At 32.4% G+C, this 19,844-nt stretch overlaps 2 protein-coding genes across 2 annotated transcripts in view; one reads left to right on the top strand and one right to left on the bottom strand.

The window, feature by feature from the left end:
* Nucleotides 1-806: 806 nt before the first annotated feature.
* On the top strand, nucleotides 807-8,243 carry Eloa (transcription elongation factor elongin A). Its single transcript, XM_076433535.1, has 9 exons — nucleotides 807-1,371; nucleotides 1,699-1,967; nucleotides 2,351-3,285; nucleotides 3,519-3,715; nucleotides 3,820-3,989; nucleotides 4,052-4,143; nucleotides 4,330-4,529; nucleotides 4,674-4,953; nucleotides 5,459-8,243. Exons 1-9 carry the CDS (start codon nucleotides 1,303-1,305, stop codon nucleotides 5,536-5,538), a joined length of 2,292 nt encoding a protein of 763 aa, XP_076289650.1. The 5' UTR covers nucleotides 807-1,302; the 3' UTR covers nucleotides 5,539-8,243.
* LOC143213564 (P protein) overlaps nucleotides 6,416-19,844 on the bottom strand; it is a 140,797-nt gene continuing 127,368 nt past the window's right edge. Inside the window, exons 3-19 of the mRNA XM_076433534.1 lie at nucleotides 17,984-18,088; nucleotides 17,493-17,649; nucleotides 16,999-17,073; nucleotides 16,669-16,786; nucleotides 16,297-16,369; nucleotides 15,970-16,160; nucleotides 15,420-15,529; nucleotides 15,071-15,230; nucleotides 14,807-14,878; nucleotides 14,066-14,197; nucleotides 13,640-13,894; nucleotides 12,922-13,056; nucleotides 12,599-12,793; nucleotides 11,312-11,545; nucleotides 10,556-10,814; nucleotides 10,032-10,125; nucleotides 6,416-9,694 (exon numbers count right to left, since the gene is read on the bottom strand). Coding sequence (XP_076289649.1) covers nucleotides 9,607-9,694; nucleotides 10,032-10,125; nucleotides 10,556-10,814; nucleotides 11,312-11,545; nucleotides 12,599-12,793; nucleotides 12,922-13,056; nucleotides 13,640-13,894; nucleotides 14,066-14,197; nucleotides 14,807-14,878; nucleotides 15,071-15,230; nucleotides 15,420-15,529; nucleotides 15,970-16,160; nucleotides 16,297-16,369; nucleotides 16,669-16,786; nucleotides 16,999-17,073; nucleotides 17,493-17,649; nucleotides 17,984-18,071 — 2,436 coding nt within the window. The 5' untranslated portion in view covers nucleotides 18,072-18,088 and the 3' untranslated portion in view covers nucleotides 6,416-9,606. The remainder of the gene's footprint in view (nucleotides 9,695-10,031; nucleotides 10,126-10,555; nucleotides 10,815-11,311; nucleotides 11,546-12,598; nucleotides 12,794-12,921; nucleotides 13,057-13,639; nucleotides 13,895-14,065; nucleotides 14,198-14,806; nucleotides 14,879-15,070; nucleotides 15,231-15,419; nucleotides 15,530-15,969; nucleotides 16,161-16,296; nucleotides 16,370-16,668; nucleotides 16,787-16,998; nucleotides 17,074-17,492; nucleotides 17,650-17,983; nucleotides 18,089-19,844) is intronic.

The following is a 19,844-nucleotide window of genomic DNA, read 5'->3' as shown; positions in this document are numbered from 1 at the left end:
GTCTTTCACAACATTTTGCAATTTTACCTTCCTTCAGATCAAAATATATGTATTATCCAAGCTGATTTGCCCCGGGCGTGAACAATGTCATATATCGTCTGGTTCTATTTAGGTAAAGAGACGAGATAGTATCTCGTCGGTGATAGTATTATAAGGCAATTACAGAATGGGTAATGTGAGCATTCTATGCTATATCATTCTTCTTCTAATACTTGACCACAGACGAGATATAGGAATAAACCTAACACCTTATGGGACTTGGTGTCCATAGGAATCTGAAGTACCGACACCTTAAAATGCCAGTGATAGCAATAATTTTCTTTAAATTATATACATAATTTGCTATTAACCCGGCTATAAATATTGTGCCCCTAGAAATAAGAATAATACATCTCTCTAATTCTATGTATAGAGGTGTTGACAGGTGTTGACACTGAATGGTAACGGGGTGTTAGCACAGACGAGATATAGGAAATGGGGCGTTAGCGCACCGATACCGACGGACACCAAAATGCATTAGGTGTCAGGTCTATTCCTATATCTCGTCGGTGACTTGACGAGTATCTCCTCGATGGTAGAACTTTTAGCGATGTGGTATTTCAGATCACTGTAAGTTCCACGTTATCCCCGCGCCCGGTCGCGCCCGCTTACTGGTCCCGCTCGCGTGAGCACCGGAAATATATCTGTATCTCGTCGGTGCGCGGTGGCGTGAGCGTGCCAGAAAGTGGTGGCAACTCAGACCCGGGCGTGAGCACTCTCCAGCACTCTCTTATATATCTCCTCTCTGTTATAACTATATAGTTCTCCGCAGATATTTATCAGAGAGGATATCTCTGTATTGTCTCTGTATCTATATTACTAGGAATATCTAGATACATATTTAGATACTTACCTTCTTGACAGTGCTTCTATCGCTACCATATTTTAATTTCAGTTGATGTTGATAATAGTATTTACTCTCGGAGAGCAGAGACTGTAAATTGTTGCTTTCTCCAGAGTTTTATAACAGTTACATTAATACCATTGCCTCTGCCTCAGCATATAAAATATATGAAATTTGAAGATGGTGTTTTATGAATAATAGTCATAGATCTTTTTTGATTTATATCATATATAAAATAATATATATATATAAAAACATTTTCTGGTTTGATTATGGGTGTAAACCAGTTGATAATATTTATCGTGCGGTTAACAAAAGTCAATTTTTGTTACAATTAAAACTACTTTTTTTTAATTCGTTGCGCATCCATCTGTTCATAAATACGGGACAACATCAGTGAGCAGCTGGCAACCGTAATAATGTCTGTTGTAGACAAAATTAAGCATTATCAGCGAAATATTGAAAAATGCGATGACAATGGTGATAGAGTATGTATTGTTACACTGATTTTCATCACTATCAAATGTCCTGCGATGCTTAAAATAATACAATTATACTTTTGTCGTTTGAGTATAACCTCACAATGCTCAAATGTAAATCGCGATTGTATCTACATATTTACATCAGATATAGTATTATTAGAAATTTAATGCGTATACAGTTTTAAAACATTATTAAATATATTTGTTTTATTCTATTTTATTCGACTGTATTTGTCAAGATAAGATTCAGACAAATTGTTCATGCTTCGATTAAATTTTTTATATATATTATTTTTACATTTTCGTCTTAATGCTTCATTTATTATGTTACAGATGCTACATTGTATTTCGAAACTATCCAATTTGCCAGTTACTGTGCAACATCTTCAGGAAACTGGTGTCGGCCGAACAGTAAACGCATTGAGGAAATACGAGAACGGAGTAGGAGATGCTGCTAAAGCACTTGTTGCAAAGTGGAAGACAATGGTAGCTAGTGAAGAAACTAGTGAAGGAGAAGATGAAGATGAAGCGTGTGTTCCAGATGCACCTGAAAGTTATAGTGACAGTCATGAATCTCCGCAGTCTGAAGAAAATTGCACGAAGTACGAAGGAATTATCATTTCTTATTGTATCATCCATATTTTACTAACATTACATATAATTTTCATTTCAAAATATGTTATAAATAATTAACTACCAAGAAACTAATATCCATGTTAACCTTCCGTCGGGCGCAATGTGCTTGACGGGATAAACGCCTAATTAAGTTCATTTATACAACTGCTGTTAGGAAATTAGTGCACTCGGTGCCGTCTATACTCGTAGGGCTGCCCTTTTGGACAGGGGTGAATGAGTCGCTTGTGTTTTCCGGATACTAAATGATCGTGCTGTGCCTCTCAGATCAGTTGCGCCCGATGGAAGGTTAAAGTAACATAAGAATTACTTCTAGAATAATTAAAATTCCATGCGTATAATGATTTTTCAGACACAGAAGCGAAGAAAGTGGAAAGCATGTACATAGCCATAAAATAGAAAAGAACGATAAGTTAAATACATCTCATAACAAACATATATCTAAACAAGAATCAAAATCGAAATCAGACAGGATTCACTCGAAACGCAATAGCGATGCTAGTAAAAGTTCTAGTAGTGAATCGGAGAAGCAAAAAAAGTGTGACAAAGATAAACACAGTCATAAACATCAGTCTAGAATTGTGAAGGAACCTGTAAAAGATTATAAAAGTGCCTCTAAGAAAACCATGGAAAAATATTCTAGTAAATCTTCCGATAGTAATAGTTTGGATAAAGGTAACGAAGAGAATCATAGGAAACGGAAAAGTGAAAGTTCCAATAATTTAAAGAAGGACAGCAAGCGAAGGAAAAATTCAGAAAGTGAAAACGACGAAGGTAAACTTTATGTGTCGTCTACTTCAGAAAAGCATAATAGTACTGGCGCGTCTAGTACAATTAAAATAAAAGAAGAGCCTAAGGATAAAGACGGTACAAATAAAAATGAGAATAAGTACGAGAAGAAAGATACGCAAGAAAAGTTAAAGGGAAGCTCCAGTAAACATAGAAGCGATTCAACAAATACAAAGTTGAAAGATAACGGGGAGAAAAGTAAATACAAAAGTGAAAATCACACGCAAACAAGTCACAATAAAGATGAGTCGAAAAAGGTTGATGGTCATCATTCCAATAAAGACTTTTCAGAGTCGAAGCATCGTAATAGTTCCTCTAGCGATAAGCATTGTGATAAAAGTAAAGATAGGAGTAAAAGAAAGGATCACAAAGAAGAGAAAAGTAAACATGACAGCAAAAGTAAGGATTCAAAGCATGCCAAGCACGGGTCGAAAGAACCTAAAGAAGCTAAAATTAAGCAGGAAATGAATGGGGATGAAGGGATAGATTGTAATTCGGGTTAGTGTATAAATACATATACCTTATTTTTATGATGATGATCAATATATGTAATTATTTGTTTTTTCTATTTAAACAAATGTTATATAAATTTCATTTATTGTGGTTATATGGTTATATGGTTATTTTTGTACAAACGTGATGTCTTAATACAATAATCCCTTATATGCAGTTAGAAAATTTCGGTGTATCTTAATAATATAATAATTAATACTTTCTGCTTTTGCATCTAGGTGCTAGTTTTGCTGAGGCACTTGGTATGTGCACGATGACTCAGCCATCTAGGAAGCGCGTTAACATTTCTGCAAGCACAAGTTCTACGAAGACAATAAAAGTGGAACCATCAACTACGCCTCCTAAAAAGCCAGTACCAGTACCGGTACAAGTACCAGTACCAAAAATTGAATCACCGAACAGTGATCCTCTACAAGTAATATAACTATAAATCTATTATATTATCATGTTATAAGAAAATTGCACACAATTAATAATATCATAAAAATTTGGATACATTAACAATACTTTCTATTACAGCCGCCCTCTCTTTTATTATCAAATGTGAAACTAGAACCTTTAAGCGTAGATTTGGCATCTACGCTGCCTGAAATTAGTCCGAATTATAAACCACTGCCATATGTTAATCCTGTTAATCGTAGAGAGGAAGATAAATCGCTTACAGATGTGATATATGTTAAAAATCAAAGGTAATGTTTCGATAATCTGAATAACGTGTATACGACATGACATGTTAAATTTCAAATTGCAGGACAAAAGTATATTCAGGAAATAAATCCGGCTATGCGTCTGTACCAACTCTATTTGAAATATGCACACAAATACTAATAGAAAATATCGATGGTAAGTAACGTACAAATCTAAAGATATACATAGAAACAGTTTTTTAAATTTGTTTACTTTCCACCTTATATGTCAAATATAAATGATGTGTCAAACATATCTTCGATTTTAAATAGTACACAGTATCCTGGAAATTGTGTCATATAATAAGATGTTTTAACACTTTTTTGTTGTTGTTATATGTAGCACTTGAATTTACTGGCGGAGTGCCTTTCGACATCATAAAACCTGTCTTGGAACGTGCCACAGCAGACCAGTTATTTATGTTAGAACATTATAATCCCTACTTAATCGAAGATACTGATCGTTTGTGGGAGTTTCATTGTAATCGTCAATTTAGAAACAAACAAAGGGAAGAAATGGAAACGTGGCGTGAAATGTACATGGTAAAGAATTTTCAATGTTTCTTGTACTTATTCGATTTGTAATATAAATGTTTATCTTACAAAATCTTTACATAGTAATAGTATGTAATTTGTATTGTAAACATTCTATGTTAATTATGAAATCTTTTTTGTTTGGTATATTAGCGCTGTTTAGACGAAAGAGAAGCAAAGCTGAAGACGCTTACAGCTAATATAAAACAATCAATCGACAAATCTGTCCCTGTAAGATCTACGAAGCTTGCATATGTAGACAATGTTGTTAAGCCGCCTAGGAATGTTCTGAAGAAGCAAGCTAAATATGGGACTGCAAATTCTCTACCTAGCTCTACATCTAGTTTAAAAAACAAATTAATTAGCGGCGGTGGTCCTACGGCTGCAACAAATATTTCTGTTCCACCACCACCCATGGCTCGTGTGAAAGCACGTAAGTATTTCTTTATGTGATAAATTCTAAAAATTCAAATATTCATTCAACATTTTCTATACACGTCCACCCCGGTGAAAATGGAGGGTGTAGTTTTCGGAAAATTTGAAAAACCATAAGTATGTACATTAATAAGGTCGATCGGAGGCATTCTCAAGGAATACCCCCACTTCTCCCGTCCGCGCGTCTCGCTGTTGGTGTCTTTAAGGCAGAGAACATTTTCAAATAAAAATTGTCATTTTCTGGGTTGAAATCGAAATTCGTGGTAAAAATTACAATGTTCCATTTGAAAGACTATTATGAATTATGGTTCTGTCCATTTTAATGGGGGACAGGCAGGTGGTCTGTGTAGAATATTTCAATACATGTGTTGTCATCATGCTATATACTAGTTATACACTTTTAAACTATAAATGTGCATTGAACATTATTCAAGACGACAAAGTGATGAAGTTTGTAAATGGGGAAGTATATTTCTACTAAATATTTTCATTCGTTTCATTAGCGTCCAGCACTATGAAGAAAACAAAAGCACCTCTGATGGCGAAAGCTCTACAATTAATAAAAGGACGTTACAAGCGGTAGTTCATACAATTTTTTAAACAGTTAATTACTTAATTAAATTATGCGTAACTTTATAATGCATCTTGCGTTTATGTAAATGTATTATAATAACATCAGTCATATCAGTTTGTATTCCTGGTTATTTTATCAATTAACAAGAGAGTGTATCCAGAACAAAAATATATTAAAGAAGTACACTTATTACATTAGGCATTGTAAGAGTTTACCAATCTGGCCGTGTAATGACAGTATATGTATATGAGAATAATTGTGCACACACACACACACACACGCGCGCAGCGCTTTTAAATCTATTATAATCAGGTACAGTGATTGTACAGGAATGGAAGCCAAAGTTTTCTGATGATTGAAGGGTTTCGAGGATGAACGTGTTTCTTAAAGATATGATGCTTTAAATAAATTCTGTTTAAAGGTAACATATACTTTTGATCGTTCCGAAATTTTTTAATTCTGTGATAGAACAAAGCGAAGTAAGGGGTATTATAAAAGAATTCCTCGTACCACCTTTAGTTATAATAGCAACTCAATTTATACAAAGATTCGATGAATTTCTTAAAAGATGCAAACAGTTATTTCATGATCTATTAAAAGAAGGCATAACAAATGTAATAATTTGAATGCACAAACAAAGAACATAATTAAAATACGGCAGACTATAAATCAACTTGTTCACTGTGCTTCAGTTTATTTTGTTCAATTAATATCTATCAACATAAAAAAAGTATCTATTCGTGCGTAATTTAAAGTTATGTGTATGCTATCTATGCCTCGTGTATTGCCGCGTGTTCCGTTAATTGTATAACATTACCATTGTAAATATTTTTTTATTGAGAAATATAACAAAGTGAGCATAAAAGAATAAGCATACTATGGGCAGGAGAAATAATGAATGCAAACCATTCATGATATTGAGCATCACATACCTACGTAAAGTTGGAGTGTATTAATGGAGCATGCAATTATATATGTAATATATATAAGTATAATGGATTTTTATGTCCTAATTGTAATAAACAATTGGTCAACTAGAACTAATAACATTTAAATTATTTTAGTAACTAGACGTAAGCTACATTCAAAGCGTTTTTATTGCGCACCGCATGTACTATTGGCGGTTGTATGTTTGTTTTCGTTTTTTCTTTCGGTCACTACCCGTTGCCAATTATGATGAAAGCAACGCTGTGTTGAGTGAAACACATTCAAAATGAATATTCTAAGACGTAGACATTATTGACAGTATCGAATAATAATATTATTATGCAAAAGTAAATCATTTTAAGATGCATCCCGATTATGATTCTTTAATTCGAAGGTGACATAAAGTCTCTTACATTTTGAAATGTATATTACAGGAATAAGCAATATACTTGTATTATGTAAGAAGATAGCTTTTGTCGTTTAGGATATTTTTTTTTTATCGAAACGAACTCAACAATCTGTAATTACAATGTTGCTATTTAGAAAGTTGGGATCATCATAGGTTAAATCAGAATATTAGGAATGTTAATGACTAGAAAATGAGTAGATGTAATTCGAAACAGTGACAACATTAGAAGAATTTAAAAATACTGTTAAATTATTTACGACCTATTAGACATACTAAGAAAGAAAATAAATTTTTATTTAATTCCAGTTGATTGCAAATGAAGTACCTAGAAAATTTTTACTTTGCATAAAGATCCGTTGTCTATTAATGTCACACGGTACCATATTGATTGTACATCATTATCTTTATTTTGACTTCTTCTGTGGGACTATATAGACCGAAATATCATTGCAAATTTTTCTATTTTAAATAATAATAACCCCCATATTCACCGAAATATTTCGAAATTACCGCCAATGGTGCATGTTTCAGTCAACATGTTATACGATTGTTCGAAATGTGTTTTGGTCAGGATAGTATATATGTCTGAGAAATACAATAAGATTATTCAATTATGAATAAGATAGAAAAAATTGTATTTCTTAAGTTACTGTATACCCATAATAATGTACATACATACACAATATGTTATAGCGATATTAATTTTGTCTTGTACAATGCTGTCTTATTTATGGTGTAATCATAGATTTATAGATATTGAATTTTAAGAATGCCGTATTACGAATGGAACACGTATGGTTCCCTGATCTATTTAATACAAAATGAATTTGGATACATTCTTAGAACATAAAACAATTAAAAATGATAAACAAAGTATCGCAAATAGTTTTATATTTGTTGTATGTAATAAACTGTGGACGTTGATGCAGCCACCCTATATTTCGATGATCGATTTATAATTTTAAAAATTAGACAGCATTTTATCTTTTTTATGAAATGTTTTATTGTGTTCATATAATATACAGAATATTAGTTGTTGTTAAAATGATTATTGTACTGTGTTTTACCAGCTGCTCGATGTAGTAAGCGCATGAACATCTGCAGAGTCTAGTAATAAGATAACAGCGAAAGAAACATAAGCATAATGTAATTGAAAAAAAATTAAAAAAGCAAGTGAAAACTAGACAATTGGATATCACTCTATATTCTATATATTAGTTTCTGCGGAAAAACCTGTTTACGATTCTATGAATTTACTTAATTAGATATCAGAAAAACTATATGTTACTGATGCATGTAAGGTTAAAGAATAATTACATATTCGATTAATATTTCATATATATATATAGTTGCATTAAAAGTGATATATTTAATCGTATTTATAATATTTAAATTTACTGATCTTTTTAGTAATAATTTAGGGTTTACAAAAATGTATTTCTGTAAAAGTAATATACTAAATATGTACAGTGAATCACAGTAACGTGTATTTGGGCGCTTTTAAAAAGAACGGAAACTTTTTAAATATTGAATCATACGATTTGGATTTTTTGGGGAATTAGAACAATTAGTTTACTACATGACGTGAAAAATTTTGGAAAAATTGCAAATTGGTCGGAATTACAAAGAAGATATCAAAAGTTGTTTTTTATTATAACATTTTTATGTGGGCAATATTGAAAATTTAAAAAATACCTTTTGTAGATCTGTGTCAATTATAAATACTCTGGAAATTTCACCAAAACCGGCCAACGTTCCAACGAGCTACAAATGTTTAAAAATTGTGAAAATTGCAGTTTTTCATGATCTTTGGTCTACAACTGTAATAAATCTAAGAATTTTTAATCTTTCAACGTCTGTCGTTTTATCCTGCATCAACCGGACTTGACAAAACTTTCAGAATATTCGTATAATTGTCTACAAAACGTATACGTCAATAAATAAATAATTAATTAATTAATTACTTTTTAAACGTTTAACATAGTCCCACATAAAAATTTGTAAAAAAACAACTTTTAGTATTTTCTCTGTAATTCCGACCAATTACAATTTTCTCAAAATTGCTTCAAGTGGTAAACTAAATGTTCCAATTTCTCAAAAAATCGAAATCGTTCATGGTGCAATATTTACAAAGTTTTCGTCCTTTTAAAAGTGTCTGAATATTACCGAAGTTCACTGTAGGTCAATGTGAAAATTCCTGCAAATTACCATCTCCTCAATTCATATATTAATTTCTGTTTTAAAAGTATTTACATATACATGCTTCTCTTTCAAGAGGTCATATTGCTTTTTGTAAGTACCTGCCTCATTTTCATATTATATGATTTTCTCTCTGGTCTGTACAATAAAATTAATTAATTAAACATTATATGTATTACTAAATTTTCGATATACATTGAAAAATTCATCAATTTTTTTTTTGAGATAATTGATTAACGATCATAAAAATACACTTATAATCCGATTTATACAATAAAATATATTTGGTTATCTTTTCAGTCTTTTTGCAATCAAAAAGATGACAATGCATATACTAGCTAGCACATTTTGTAATAAAATTGTTCTAAAATACAGCACATATTGTTACAAATTAACAATTTTTTCCTTCAGTTTAGAAACAATTATAAATACGCTATTCTTATAATATTTACATACACACTATTACAAATACAATTGTAAAATTATTTTAGGAAAGGCATATACAAATTTTTATATTAATAGCACATTCGCAATGATGTGGGTTACCCATTCCAATCGAAAAGCACGTGAGCGATCATTAAGTACATAGTTATTACAATTGTGCTGGTTAACATAACTGGAAAGCCTACTCTGAAAGAAAAAGATACAGTAATTGTGAAAGGAGTAATTGCAATTACTTAACACGATTACAATATTGTAATCGGGTCTAACAATTACTTCAGTCTAATTGTTCTTTTAAACCACTAATTTTATGTTTTGCATCATTTAACCGTGTTTTCTTATTGTAATTTTAGTTCACTTTTGCAAATGTAATTGAAGATGTAATTAAATAATCATGTAATTAATTACTGCACACACACACAACTCTGCTACTGAATAATATTATTTAACCAACATAATGTAGACTGTAAAGTTAAGTGTCAGATGGAGTTTTTAACTTTACAGTTAAAAAGTGTAAAAAACTTACTTGAAGAATTGCATAAACGTAAATTTGTATCCATGTTGCTCAGCAACTCCTACGCAAACTACGTTGGAGCTCGCTCCAATCAGAGTTCCATTTCCTGCAAATATTAATCCGTTCAACCACATAATAACATCAATATTGATATCCGTTGAATTTCCACGATTTAATGTATCTGCTGTTTATAAGAATCGTGTAATACATAATTACATACATCACTAAATAGATCAGAAATTGTCGAATGAAGTAACAACAATCCCGGGAGTGCTGTCAAAAATTTTGAACAAATTTTCTTACAGCACCTAATCAAATCTAATGTTTTTATTGAGAATAATAATCTGATTTTGTAAAATTCAATGTGTAGATATTGTATGTAGACATGTATTAGATATTGACGGCAGTCTTATTTACTAGTAAATCGATTTTTTCTTCAAAACGTCCGCGACGCGACGCGCGACGGCACGATTTCGGGTTCTCGCACACCCCTACTAAACGAGCATAATCAAGAATATTTTTGCAAGTTCCTTTACCTCCCATACAGGCTCCAAATGCTAATGCCCATACCAAAGGTTGTAGTGGTAGTCCAAGCTCACTGTTTCGTGCTAAGTTGGTTACAATTCTTATCATCATAGTCGATAAAGGCACGTTGTCAACGAACGCGCTTGCAATGGCTGACACCCAAAGTATTAGCAATATAGCCACTGCTAATCGTGATGATTCGTTCACTGATAGAATAATATTCTCTGTTTGTTTTCCTATCCAATCCATAAGACCTAGACGAGAAAGTGCCTACAACATATCGAATATGTTACGAAAAGTTCGTATCATGAATACACAGTGTTCTACAAAGTAATGAAACACTGCATGTGCAAGGCGATTCAGCTAACAATAAGTGTGCCACACCTAAATTACTTCTAAACTATTCGGCATATGAAGAAATGATTGAAACAAAAGTAATATACATAATTTCGAGTCTAGCGTACAATTTAGTGATGAATTTTTTGTCTGTTTTGTTCTTCTAACGAGATATGAAGTTCAACACGCAGTTTCGTTATTTTATAAAGGATAAATGTTAATCTAATAAAATTTACCGTTCATAATAAAAAATTCAAGGTGACCTTTGTACTTCGATAAAAATGGAAAATAGAAAATAACTAATTGTAAACATTGTACGACGCTCTTGAAACTATACAATCTTCATTTTAACTATTATTTCATATACGAAATAGTTCACAAGTAATTTAAATGGCAAAGTAATGATATTTTTCTTAGTGAATTTACAATACCTCCATTAAAATAAATAATGATGCAAAAAATAGCAAAGTAGTCCATTCTACTCGTGCCATAAGTCCATCTATGTCTTCTGTATCTGCTATAATTAGCAATAAAAGAACACCAACCAATGTGATCCAGCCTAGGGACAAATGTAGATTCGGGATACTGTGTAGAAAGAACATGACAATCACGAAAAGTAATGTGAATCCAGACTTCGCCAGTAACCACTTATCCCGAATAGGATACTGCAAAATAAAATAGAATTACACTTAACGTAAGTCTCTCGATTTGATATAACATTAAATATACAGGGTGATGTTATGTATAAGGGGTTATTAACCTATTATAATTAGGAGTTTGTACCTCGAATATTTTTGTTGCTTTCAAGGATATACATTAAATGTCTTAAGGACAAAGTTGAATGGTAAAACGAGGCTCGCACGATATCAACAAATATCTCTAAAAAAATGACATAAAAACGACAATTTTATAGTGTCGTGTGAGCCCCATTTTACCATTCAACTCTGTCCTTGAAACATTTAGTGTATCTTTGAAAACACCACTTTGCACTCAAACTGGCGAGCCATCTGTTTCCGAATTAGGCTCGGAATTTGTCGACAAGTTTTGGTCAGCAAATGGGGACCAAATTCTTAAAACGCTTGAAGCGTGTGTTGGCACCAAAATGAACGCCTTTTGCTCCCAAAGTACGGTTGCAAAGATTGATCAAAATTTACCCGAAGCAGGTTTGGCTGACTGGGAAATACCAGGTAATACAGGGTGGGTGATTCTACATAAAAGAGCTTGTATTTTTGAGAAAATCGAGTTTGAAAATGCAGCCAATTCACGTGCTATTACTGCTATTGCATAGGAATCGTCTGACCATGACTAACCAATTCTACTTCCTGCATGCAGGGTAGAAATTATAAACCGTTACAGACGAATATCTCCAAAAATATTGACAATACGCAAAAATGTTTCAGATGAAAGTTGTTCAGTGCCGAGGGGACATCATGTGGTGGGACTTTTATTTTTCCCGGTGGACACTCCAAGGTGAGTTGAAGGTCAATTTTCTTTTTTTAAATGGAATGTCCTATTTTTTATACCATAGATCGATAGAGTATCAAATTCTGAGTATAAAAGTGTTGACCTTCATATGACCAAAACCTAATAGTTACGAGATATTATCCAAAGAAGAAAGAAAATTGCTTCAATAATATCTCGTTAATTTATTAGATTTAGGACATATTTATGGACATATTACATTACAGGACATGTATACGTATAGAATCGTTATTCACCTTTTCTTGAAGTTCTTCCAGGGTAGTTTCGTATCTTTCAAGTGCAACACTACCGGTAAGTACCTTTTTCTTTAATTGAGAGAGCAACCGTTGAACTTTTTTTAGCAAAGTTTCTCTGACTAAGTTTTCGTCTTTGCTGTAGCTCGAGAGACTTGCAGCCGCCCGCTGCCAAACAGCAATTTCGTGTCTCAATTCCTGCAATAAGGACAGACAAGAAATATTTAAATGTTCTTTTCAAAATAATCGACATGCCCACAAATTATCAAACCTCCTTATAAATCTCCTTGCATAAACCATTTTGAGATCATCGAAATCGTACGTACTTGCACATCTTGTGGTTCGTCGAATCGAAGGACAGCCACGTCTCGAAAGATATATCTTAATTGAGCGTAAACTGCAATTAATACCAGTATCACACCAATGCTCATGTGTAATGTAAACGTATTAAAATCGATACCCTGGATGATAAAAGACATAATGCATTATAAAGGGATAATACATTTTCACATGATACAGAACATGACATAATCGTAATGTAGTGGTACGTTTTCATTATAGTAACAACGAGCAGCTTTGAAAATTGCTCGCAAACACTAACTTATAGAAACGAGCAACGTAATCCGAGGAATACCTCGATCTTGTTTATGATTTCAAGGCTACACTTTGTTTAGAAGAAAATATGCTCTTTACAACTGCAGCAGTTCGTGTTAGTGAGTGAAAAAAGAAGAAACAGAAAGTTTCTATACAAATAAGCAACTAAATACTTTGTTTTTCGTTCGACTTTTTGAGAATCGAATGGCGACAAACTCCTAAACCTTCGATAAATGAATATGTAGAATATTTTTTCCAATGTTATTAATATTGATAGGGGAGTTGTTCCTCTAACGCCGGACAGTAGCTATATCTTTAACATTTAAAACATTCTGGTGTATCGCGTAAGTGTAGAGGAAGAAAATCAAGATCTTAATGTAAGTTTAAGAAAAATTAATTAGTAGAACATTCACCAAGACACTTATTATTTATTATACATATTATACTTACATTACTTATAACATCATGATTTGATGAAATAATTACATTGGGGGGATCACCCACGGGTGTTAAAGCACCACCAATGTTAGAGAACATCACCATTGCTGTTAATATTGGTACTGGATTTAATTCCATTACTTCACATAATCTGATGGTTACTGGTGTCATTAAGAGGACGGTTGTAACGTTATCTAAGAAGGATGAAAAGAACGTGGTGAAGAAACATAATGTACTCACAAGTGGCCATACTTTTCCTCCCGTTATCTAAAAAGAAAATACATATAAAGTCACGATAATAGTCAAACAAACGAATTAGGGGTGTGCGAGATCCCGGTCGGGACGGGAATTTCTCGCGAGATCGGGACGGAATACCGAGTCTTTCTCGAATAATATGATTATTAAATGTGATAATTTGTACTTGATTATGAGTCTTACCCTGTAAGAAAAGACAGCCAACCAGTCAAATATGCCAGTTTCAGCGATAACGGCAACAAGTACCATCATAGAAAACAATAACATTAGTGTATCGACATCTATCCATGAAATTAATTCACCCATTGTTGGTCTCTGTAACCGTGAGACGTTTCTTGTTTTTATTTAGTTACACCATATCATAAATAATATGTTATACACATATTCTCGTGTAAAGGGGTAGATGCAGATTCCATAGATGCTACGGAACGCCGCGTGTGATATGGAATCACATTTAAGGGTCTAAAGAGCTTTAATAAAAAAAAAAACTTTGATAAAGTAGTAACGCACTCTACAGATAACCGTATGCATATATGAAGTTTCCAGAAGCAATTGATACTTATACAGATAATTAAACTCCTAAAAAACATTTTTACTTTTTATGACACATCAAATTTACTGGAAAGTAGATCAATTACTTGTACATGGTGATACAGATAAATGTGCCATTTAAATTACTTGTAAACTATTTGGTATATGGAAAATGGGTGAATACACTGCGGCATAAATAAAAATTGCCTGCATCGATTGCAAGAAATAAAAACCAAACTGGATCTTATTCCCAGTTATTCTGTCTAACAATACGCCAAACAAACACCCTTCACATACACAAAGTTTTGAAAAACATTTTACTAAAAACATGAAAGATGCTTTTAACTAATTACGTCTAGTTTATATAATATAAATGTTATACATATAATATACCTCATTTAAAGCAGCTAATATAGCGATGGACATCGTAGATGCTAGCATGGCAGCAAGGGTTCTATGTACAACCTAAAATCATCGTTTAAAAACAAAAGCAACATATTACTTGACTTATTACTTAAGACTCGGTGGATTCGAAGAAGCTCTTACTTACAAACAAGGGGATTAAAAAACAAAAGGAAAGGAAATAGAAGGTTCAAGTTGTCTAATTAAAAAATATAAAAAAAGTAATATATTCAATAGATAATAAATATTAATTACCTCAAATATTATTAATATGTAAAGTCCCACTAAAACAATTGCAGCATATGCTATACCGACATTTTTGTCTATCAATGACACATCATATATTAAGGAAACTGCGAAACTGGATTCCAGGTTTGTCTGTAAGTTAATTGAAAGCTCGCCATCTTGTAGTGTACTAAAACAAATAGATACAGGCATCGGAATAACAAGAAATTCAAAATCTGAATTTTTAAAGATTTCGAAGACTACCTACCCCCTTAATTCAGCATACATACATAAAAATAGTTGTATAAATTTCATATACTACATTAAAAAAAAAGAACATAAATCTAGAAGAATTGAAATTGTTTTTTCAGCAGCATACCTTACATCAACGTTTTCTAATTCAAAAACCTTTCGATGCCTTTGTCCAGGAAATATATCCATCAGTTTTTCTGGGAGCACCGGTAACGTCCAAACTTCGCTCACATTTTTCTATGCAACATATACAATACGCACAGGTTAAACAATCAGATAAGCGTGAATATTGTAGAAGAATTTTTCTTATACAGGGAAGTCCGTTTAAATAAGGACACGTTGTCTTAAATGGGAGTCTTAAAATGGTAGAAACGTGGAGAGGACGATTCTACACGGGAAAATAAGTGGAAAATATAGAATAAATTTGTTTTCGAGAAAATTCACTAGCAACAATCCGTCAAGTTCGCGTGTCGCGTGGCCAGCGTTCTTAAGAAGTAGAATGAGTTGGTCATGAACAGACGCGTCAGACGATTCCTATTCAATAGCACGCGTGTTCGCCGAATTTTCAAGCTGAAATTTCTCAGAAAGGAGTAGAAGACAAATGTGTCTATCGTAACTGTCAAAATTTCAACCCAATAATAATTTTCTTTAGAAGCACATTAGTAATGTGACATTACCTTAATGTAGTTAGAAAACCCGGTTGAAGATTTGTTAATGGTACTTCTTTCATTTTCTGTTAACTCCAGCCACAACATCAAATATTTCTGAGATACATTCATATGACTCGGTAATTTAGCTGGCGGTAATAGTGAACCTTCAATGATCACATCGATTTGTTTACTGGAGATATCTCCATGCATTTGATAATCTAGGAACACTTAAGGAACAAATCAATGGTAACAGTAACAATAGAGACAAGTGTCGTCTAATGTATAGAAAATGTGTAGCATACATCATTATCCAGTTTTTGGAATTGATAATTATTACGTAAAAATGAAGGATACTTCTGATTTGACCCCTCGGTATAGAAATTTGGTGCATCGTTTCAATCTTTTCACTTTTCGTCATCAATAATAACTGCAAATACAAGGTACATAAATATAGTTTCATAAACTTCATATTTGTACATCGCGGTATAAACCTTCAAATGTTCAATGCAATCGACACTGACACATCCTTTTAAGGGCGATATCTATTTATTTTTGAAAACGGAAGCATCTTGTTAGTATATTTCAAAATAGCAATTTTTTCGAACACACCGTTGGGATTAATTTAACCCTAACTGGTTGGTGAGGGGTTAAAAATAAATTTAATACTTTTCCTATGTCAATAATTATAATCACTGGCAGAACAATTAATATATTAAATAAACTTACCGTGAATACCAGCCAGCAACAAAAGAGTATTGTTAACTTCATGTAACGATAAAATGGTTTCTCTTTAGCTTCTTGAGATTCGTTCATGATATCCTCATTTGTATCTTTATTACGGGTTCTAGAATTTGTTCATACATTATATAGCATGAAGGCATAATTGTTATAATAAATCTTATGTAAAATTACGAATCTTCTGCGAAAACTACCTATCGACAATCGTATTGTCTGTAGGTCGTTTAACAGTTTCATTATAAATTCATTTTGTGCTCCTAACACATATGTATACATTTCTTTGTTTTGTTATTTGCTAATAGTGAAAGTGTCACTTACTTTTTGGGAATTATTGGCTGCGTCTCTAGAGACATGTTGACTACGAGACAGTCTCTATTTGTAGCTTCAGAACATCTACAGAAAAAAATATTTAGAAAATATTAGAACGATATATTAAAGTTGTCGAAGCACGTACACGATTATGTTCTGCCACATCGACACGGTCGTGTGGACTGTAGTAGTATGCTTTTGTCTATATGTATAACTCCACACAAAATCAAATTTTGCAAAAACTTTGACAGCTTGTATCTCGAGAACTATTTGTTTCCGACATGTGGCTTCTTTCAAACTTTTTCTTTTTTGGATGAGTGGAGGTGTTGATGCGAAAAACAATTTTAACAACAATTTTGCGGCAAGTTTCTCTTGCAAATGTCCATCCATCCAGAGGTGTAGATTCACCCCTAGAACGGGTGACCATTATTCAATTTTTGGACTAGCAAAAGACGTTGAACCGCTTTTCGCAAAGTACTACTTGATTTTCCGAAAATACTAACCTTCCTTCCCCGATTTGGTGATATCTATTATATTCCCTTTGAAACGCTGCTAAACTAGGATCTAAACGTATAGCTGGTGGTAATTGGCTCCATACGCGAAGCACCTCTTCTGGAATTTGACCTAGAACTACTGAACTAGATGCGGAAGACGGAGTCCCTGTGGCAAATACATATAATTATTATATGCATATGTATGAAGTAAATAAAATCCGTTCAAACATATTTATAATATTATAAGTAGACCGCGGAACTTTATGCAAAATAAAAAATGTTTGCATCGATTGCAGGCAAGAGGAGCCAAATAAAAATTGTATTCTTCTTTTAATTATTCTATTAAGCTGAGACTAATACATTAATGTTCTTAAATATTTTCAATATGTCCACTGCTTTAAATGGTACGTATCCATTTTTGTCATAAATGCATAAAATCCGCAGTCTAATTATAAGCAATCGATATACAATCGGCATAATAATGTAGATATTTTACATACCTGGTGTTCGACTGCACCGAGATCCTTTCCTGAGAAATATCGGCGTAAGTAATCCAGTCTCATCGTCGCTAGTTTCGTTTTGAGACATTGTAGTGTTGTGCGTCCCTGATTAATTATCAATTTTTCATTAATTAGGTAACTTATAAAGATATTAATCAGTTGTATTTTGGCATGTTTAATATTATTTTATTTTGTACTCAATCGGTTACATAATTCGTCTAAATATAAAGAATACCTTGTTCTAGATATAAAAAATAGGATGTTAAAAAGATACTGAAGTAACTTTTTCCTTTATGAAAACGTTCTCCACGGCTTTGTTCAAGGCGTTATTAACGAAAAACAGGGATTGATTGGTTCGTGTTCCTTATTAATGACACCTTAATGACGCCTTTCAATCAAGCGCAATATTTTTAGGACACCCTGTACAATTAACATTATTAGGTTGCCCCAAAAGTTTGTTCACGAATTGTGTACGTTTCAAACTGTCAGTTAACACAAGCAGATACAAATTTTGAAAATGTCGTACGGCGTACGTTGTCCTTGACAACCGTTACAGTAAGCTTTTCAAAATATTTCCAAATACGTATATTGTATAAATACTATGTTTACGTATACATGTCTATATAAGCATATGTAAACCATGTAGAATGAATTAAATACACGTACAGAAGAGTCGAATATATATATTGTTCGTAAGAATTTTTTAATTCACTTTAAAATCATTTACAATTTATAATTTATCTAAATTTATCTAAATTTATATCTTCTTTTAATTGCTTTATTAAACTGGAATTAATATGTTGACGTTCTTAAATTGTTTAAATATGTCCACTGCTTGAAATTGTACATACCAATGTTTGTTACAGTTGCATAAAATCCGCAGTCTAGTAATTAAACATTCTGTATAATGAATGTGTGCAGTAACTATGTATATAATTCTTAATTACTTGGAGGGTTTAAAACTGAATTAATTGATATCGATCAATGTGTAAAATTAATGTAGTATTACTCACTAGAAAGAAGAGGAATACGAAAATGCTTCAAAGTGAATAATTCCGGCTGACACAATTGCACTACATTTGTTGAAGTTTTATAAAAATTTGAACACGGGAACCAATCTATTTAAATGTAACCTGGAAGAGCGAGGACACAAGACTGCGTCGATTTGATTTCTCTTCTAATGGACGGGTGTCAATATTTAGCGTGTGTTTACTTGTACGACCCAGTTGGTCCTAATATTCGCATTGAATCGGGCCTAGCTTTCCTATTAAATACACCTAAAATTTCAAACATATGAAAGTTGTGGAGAATTCTATTTCTATTTCATTTCGAAACAATTTACAAATATTGTATTCACACACATTGATTATTTGTAAATTTGTATTTGAAAATATATTTTAAAACAGATAGATAGATCTAGCAAATTATAAAGCGAACTATTGAGCAATTTGTAATGAATTATTTGATTTAAGTTGATTATATCGTATAATCTTTATTTTTCATAAACAGTATACGTATATGTATTACGCTTCAATATAATTAAGTACAAAATAGCTATTTAGTGTAGAATTTGATCGAACCTGGCGCCGATAACATTATTCCAAGTTTAAAACAATTTCGATCGACAAGAATTTCTCATTTATAATTAAGTACAACGTACTTACACGATACGTAATATTAAATTATTAAGCGCAGTTCTAGTCAATAAAACATAAAAAATTCGTCATCTTTATCAAAAGATGTTATTTTATTCTATCTATCTTATTTTATTGAAATGTGCAACCCTGGTCTGAGCTACCAAAAATTTCACCACGTATTAACAACCTCCATTGCATTGTGCCACCACGCACAGCTGTTATTT

Source organism: Lasioglossum baleicum, chromosome 11 (genome assembly GCF_051020765.1).
Source record: "Lasioglossum baleicum chromosome 11, iyLasBale1, whole genome shotgun sequence".
NCBI classification, from domain to species: Eukaryota; Metazoa; Arthropoda; class Insecta; order Hymenoptera; family Halictidae; genus Lasioglossum; species Lasioglossum baleicum.
This window is presented reverse-complemented; position numbering and strand designations above follow the sequence as displayed.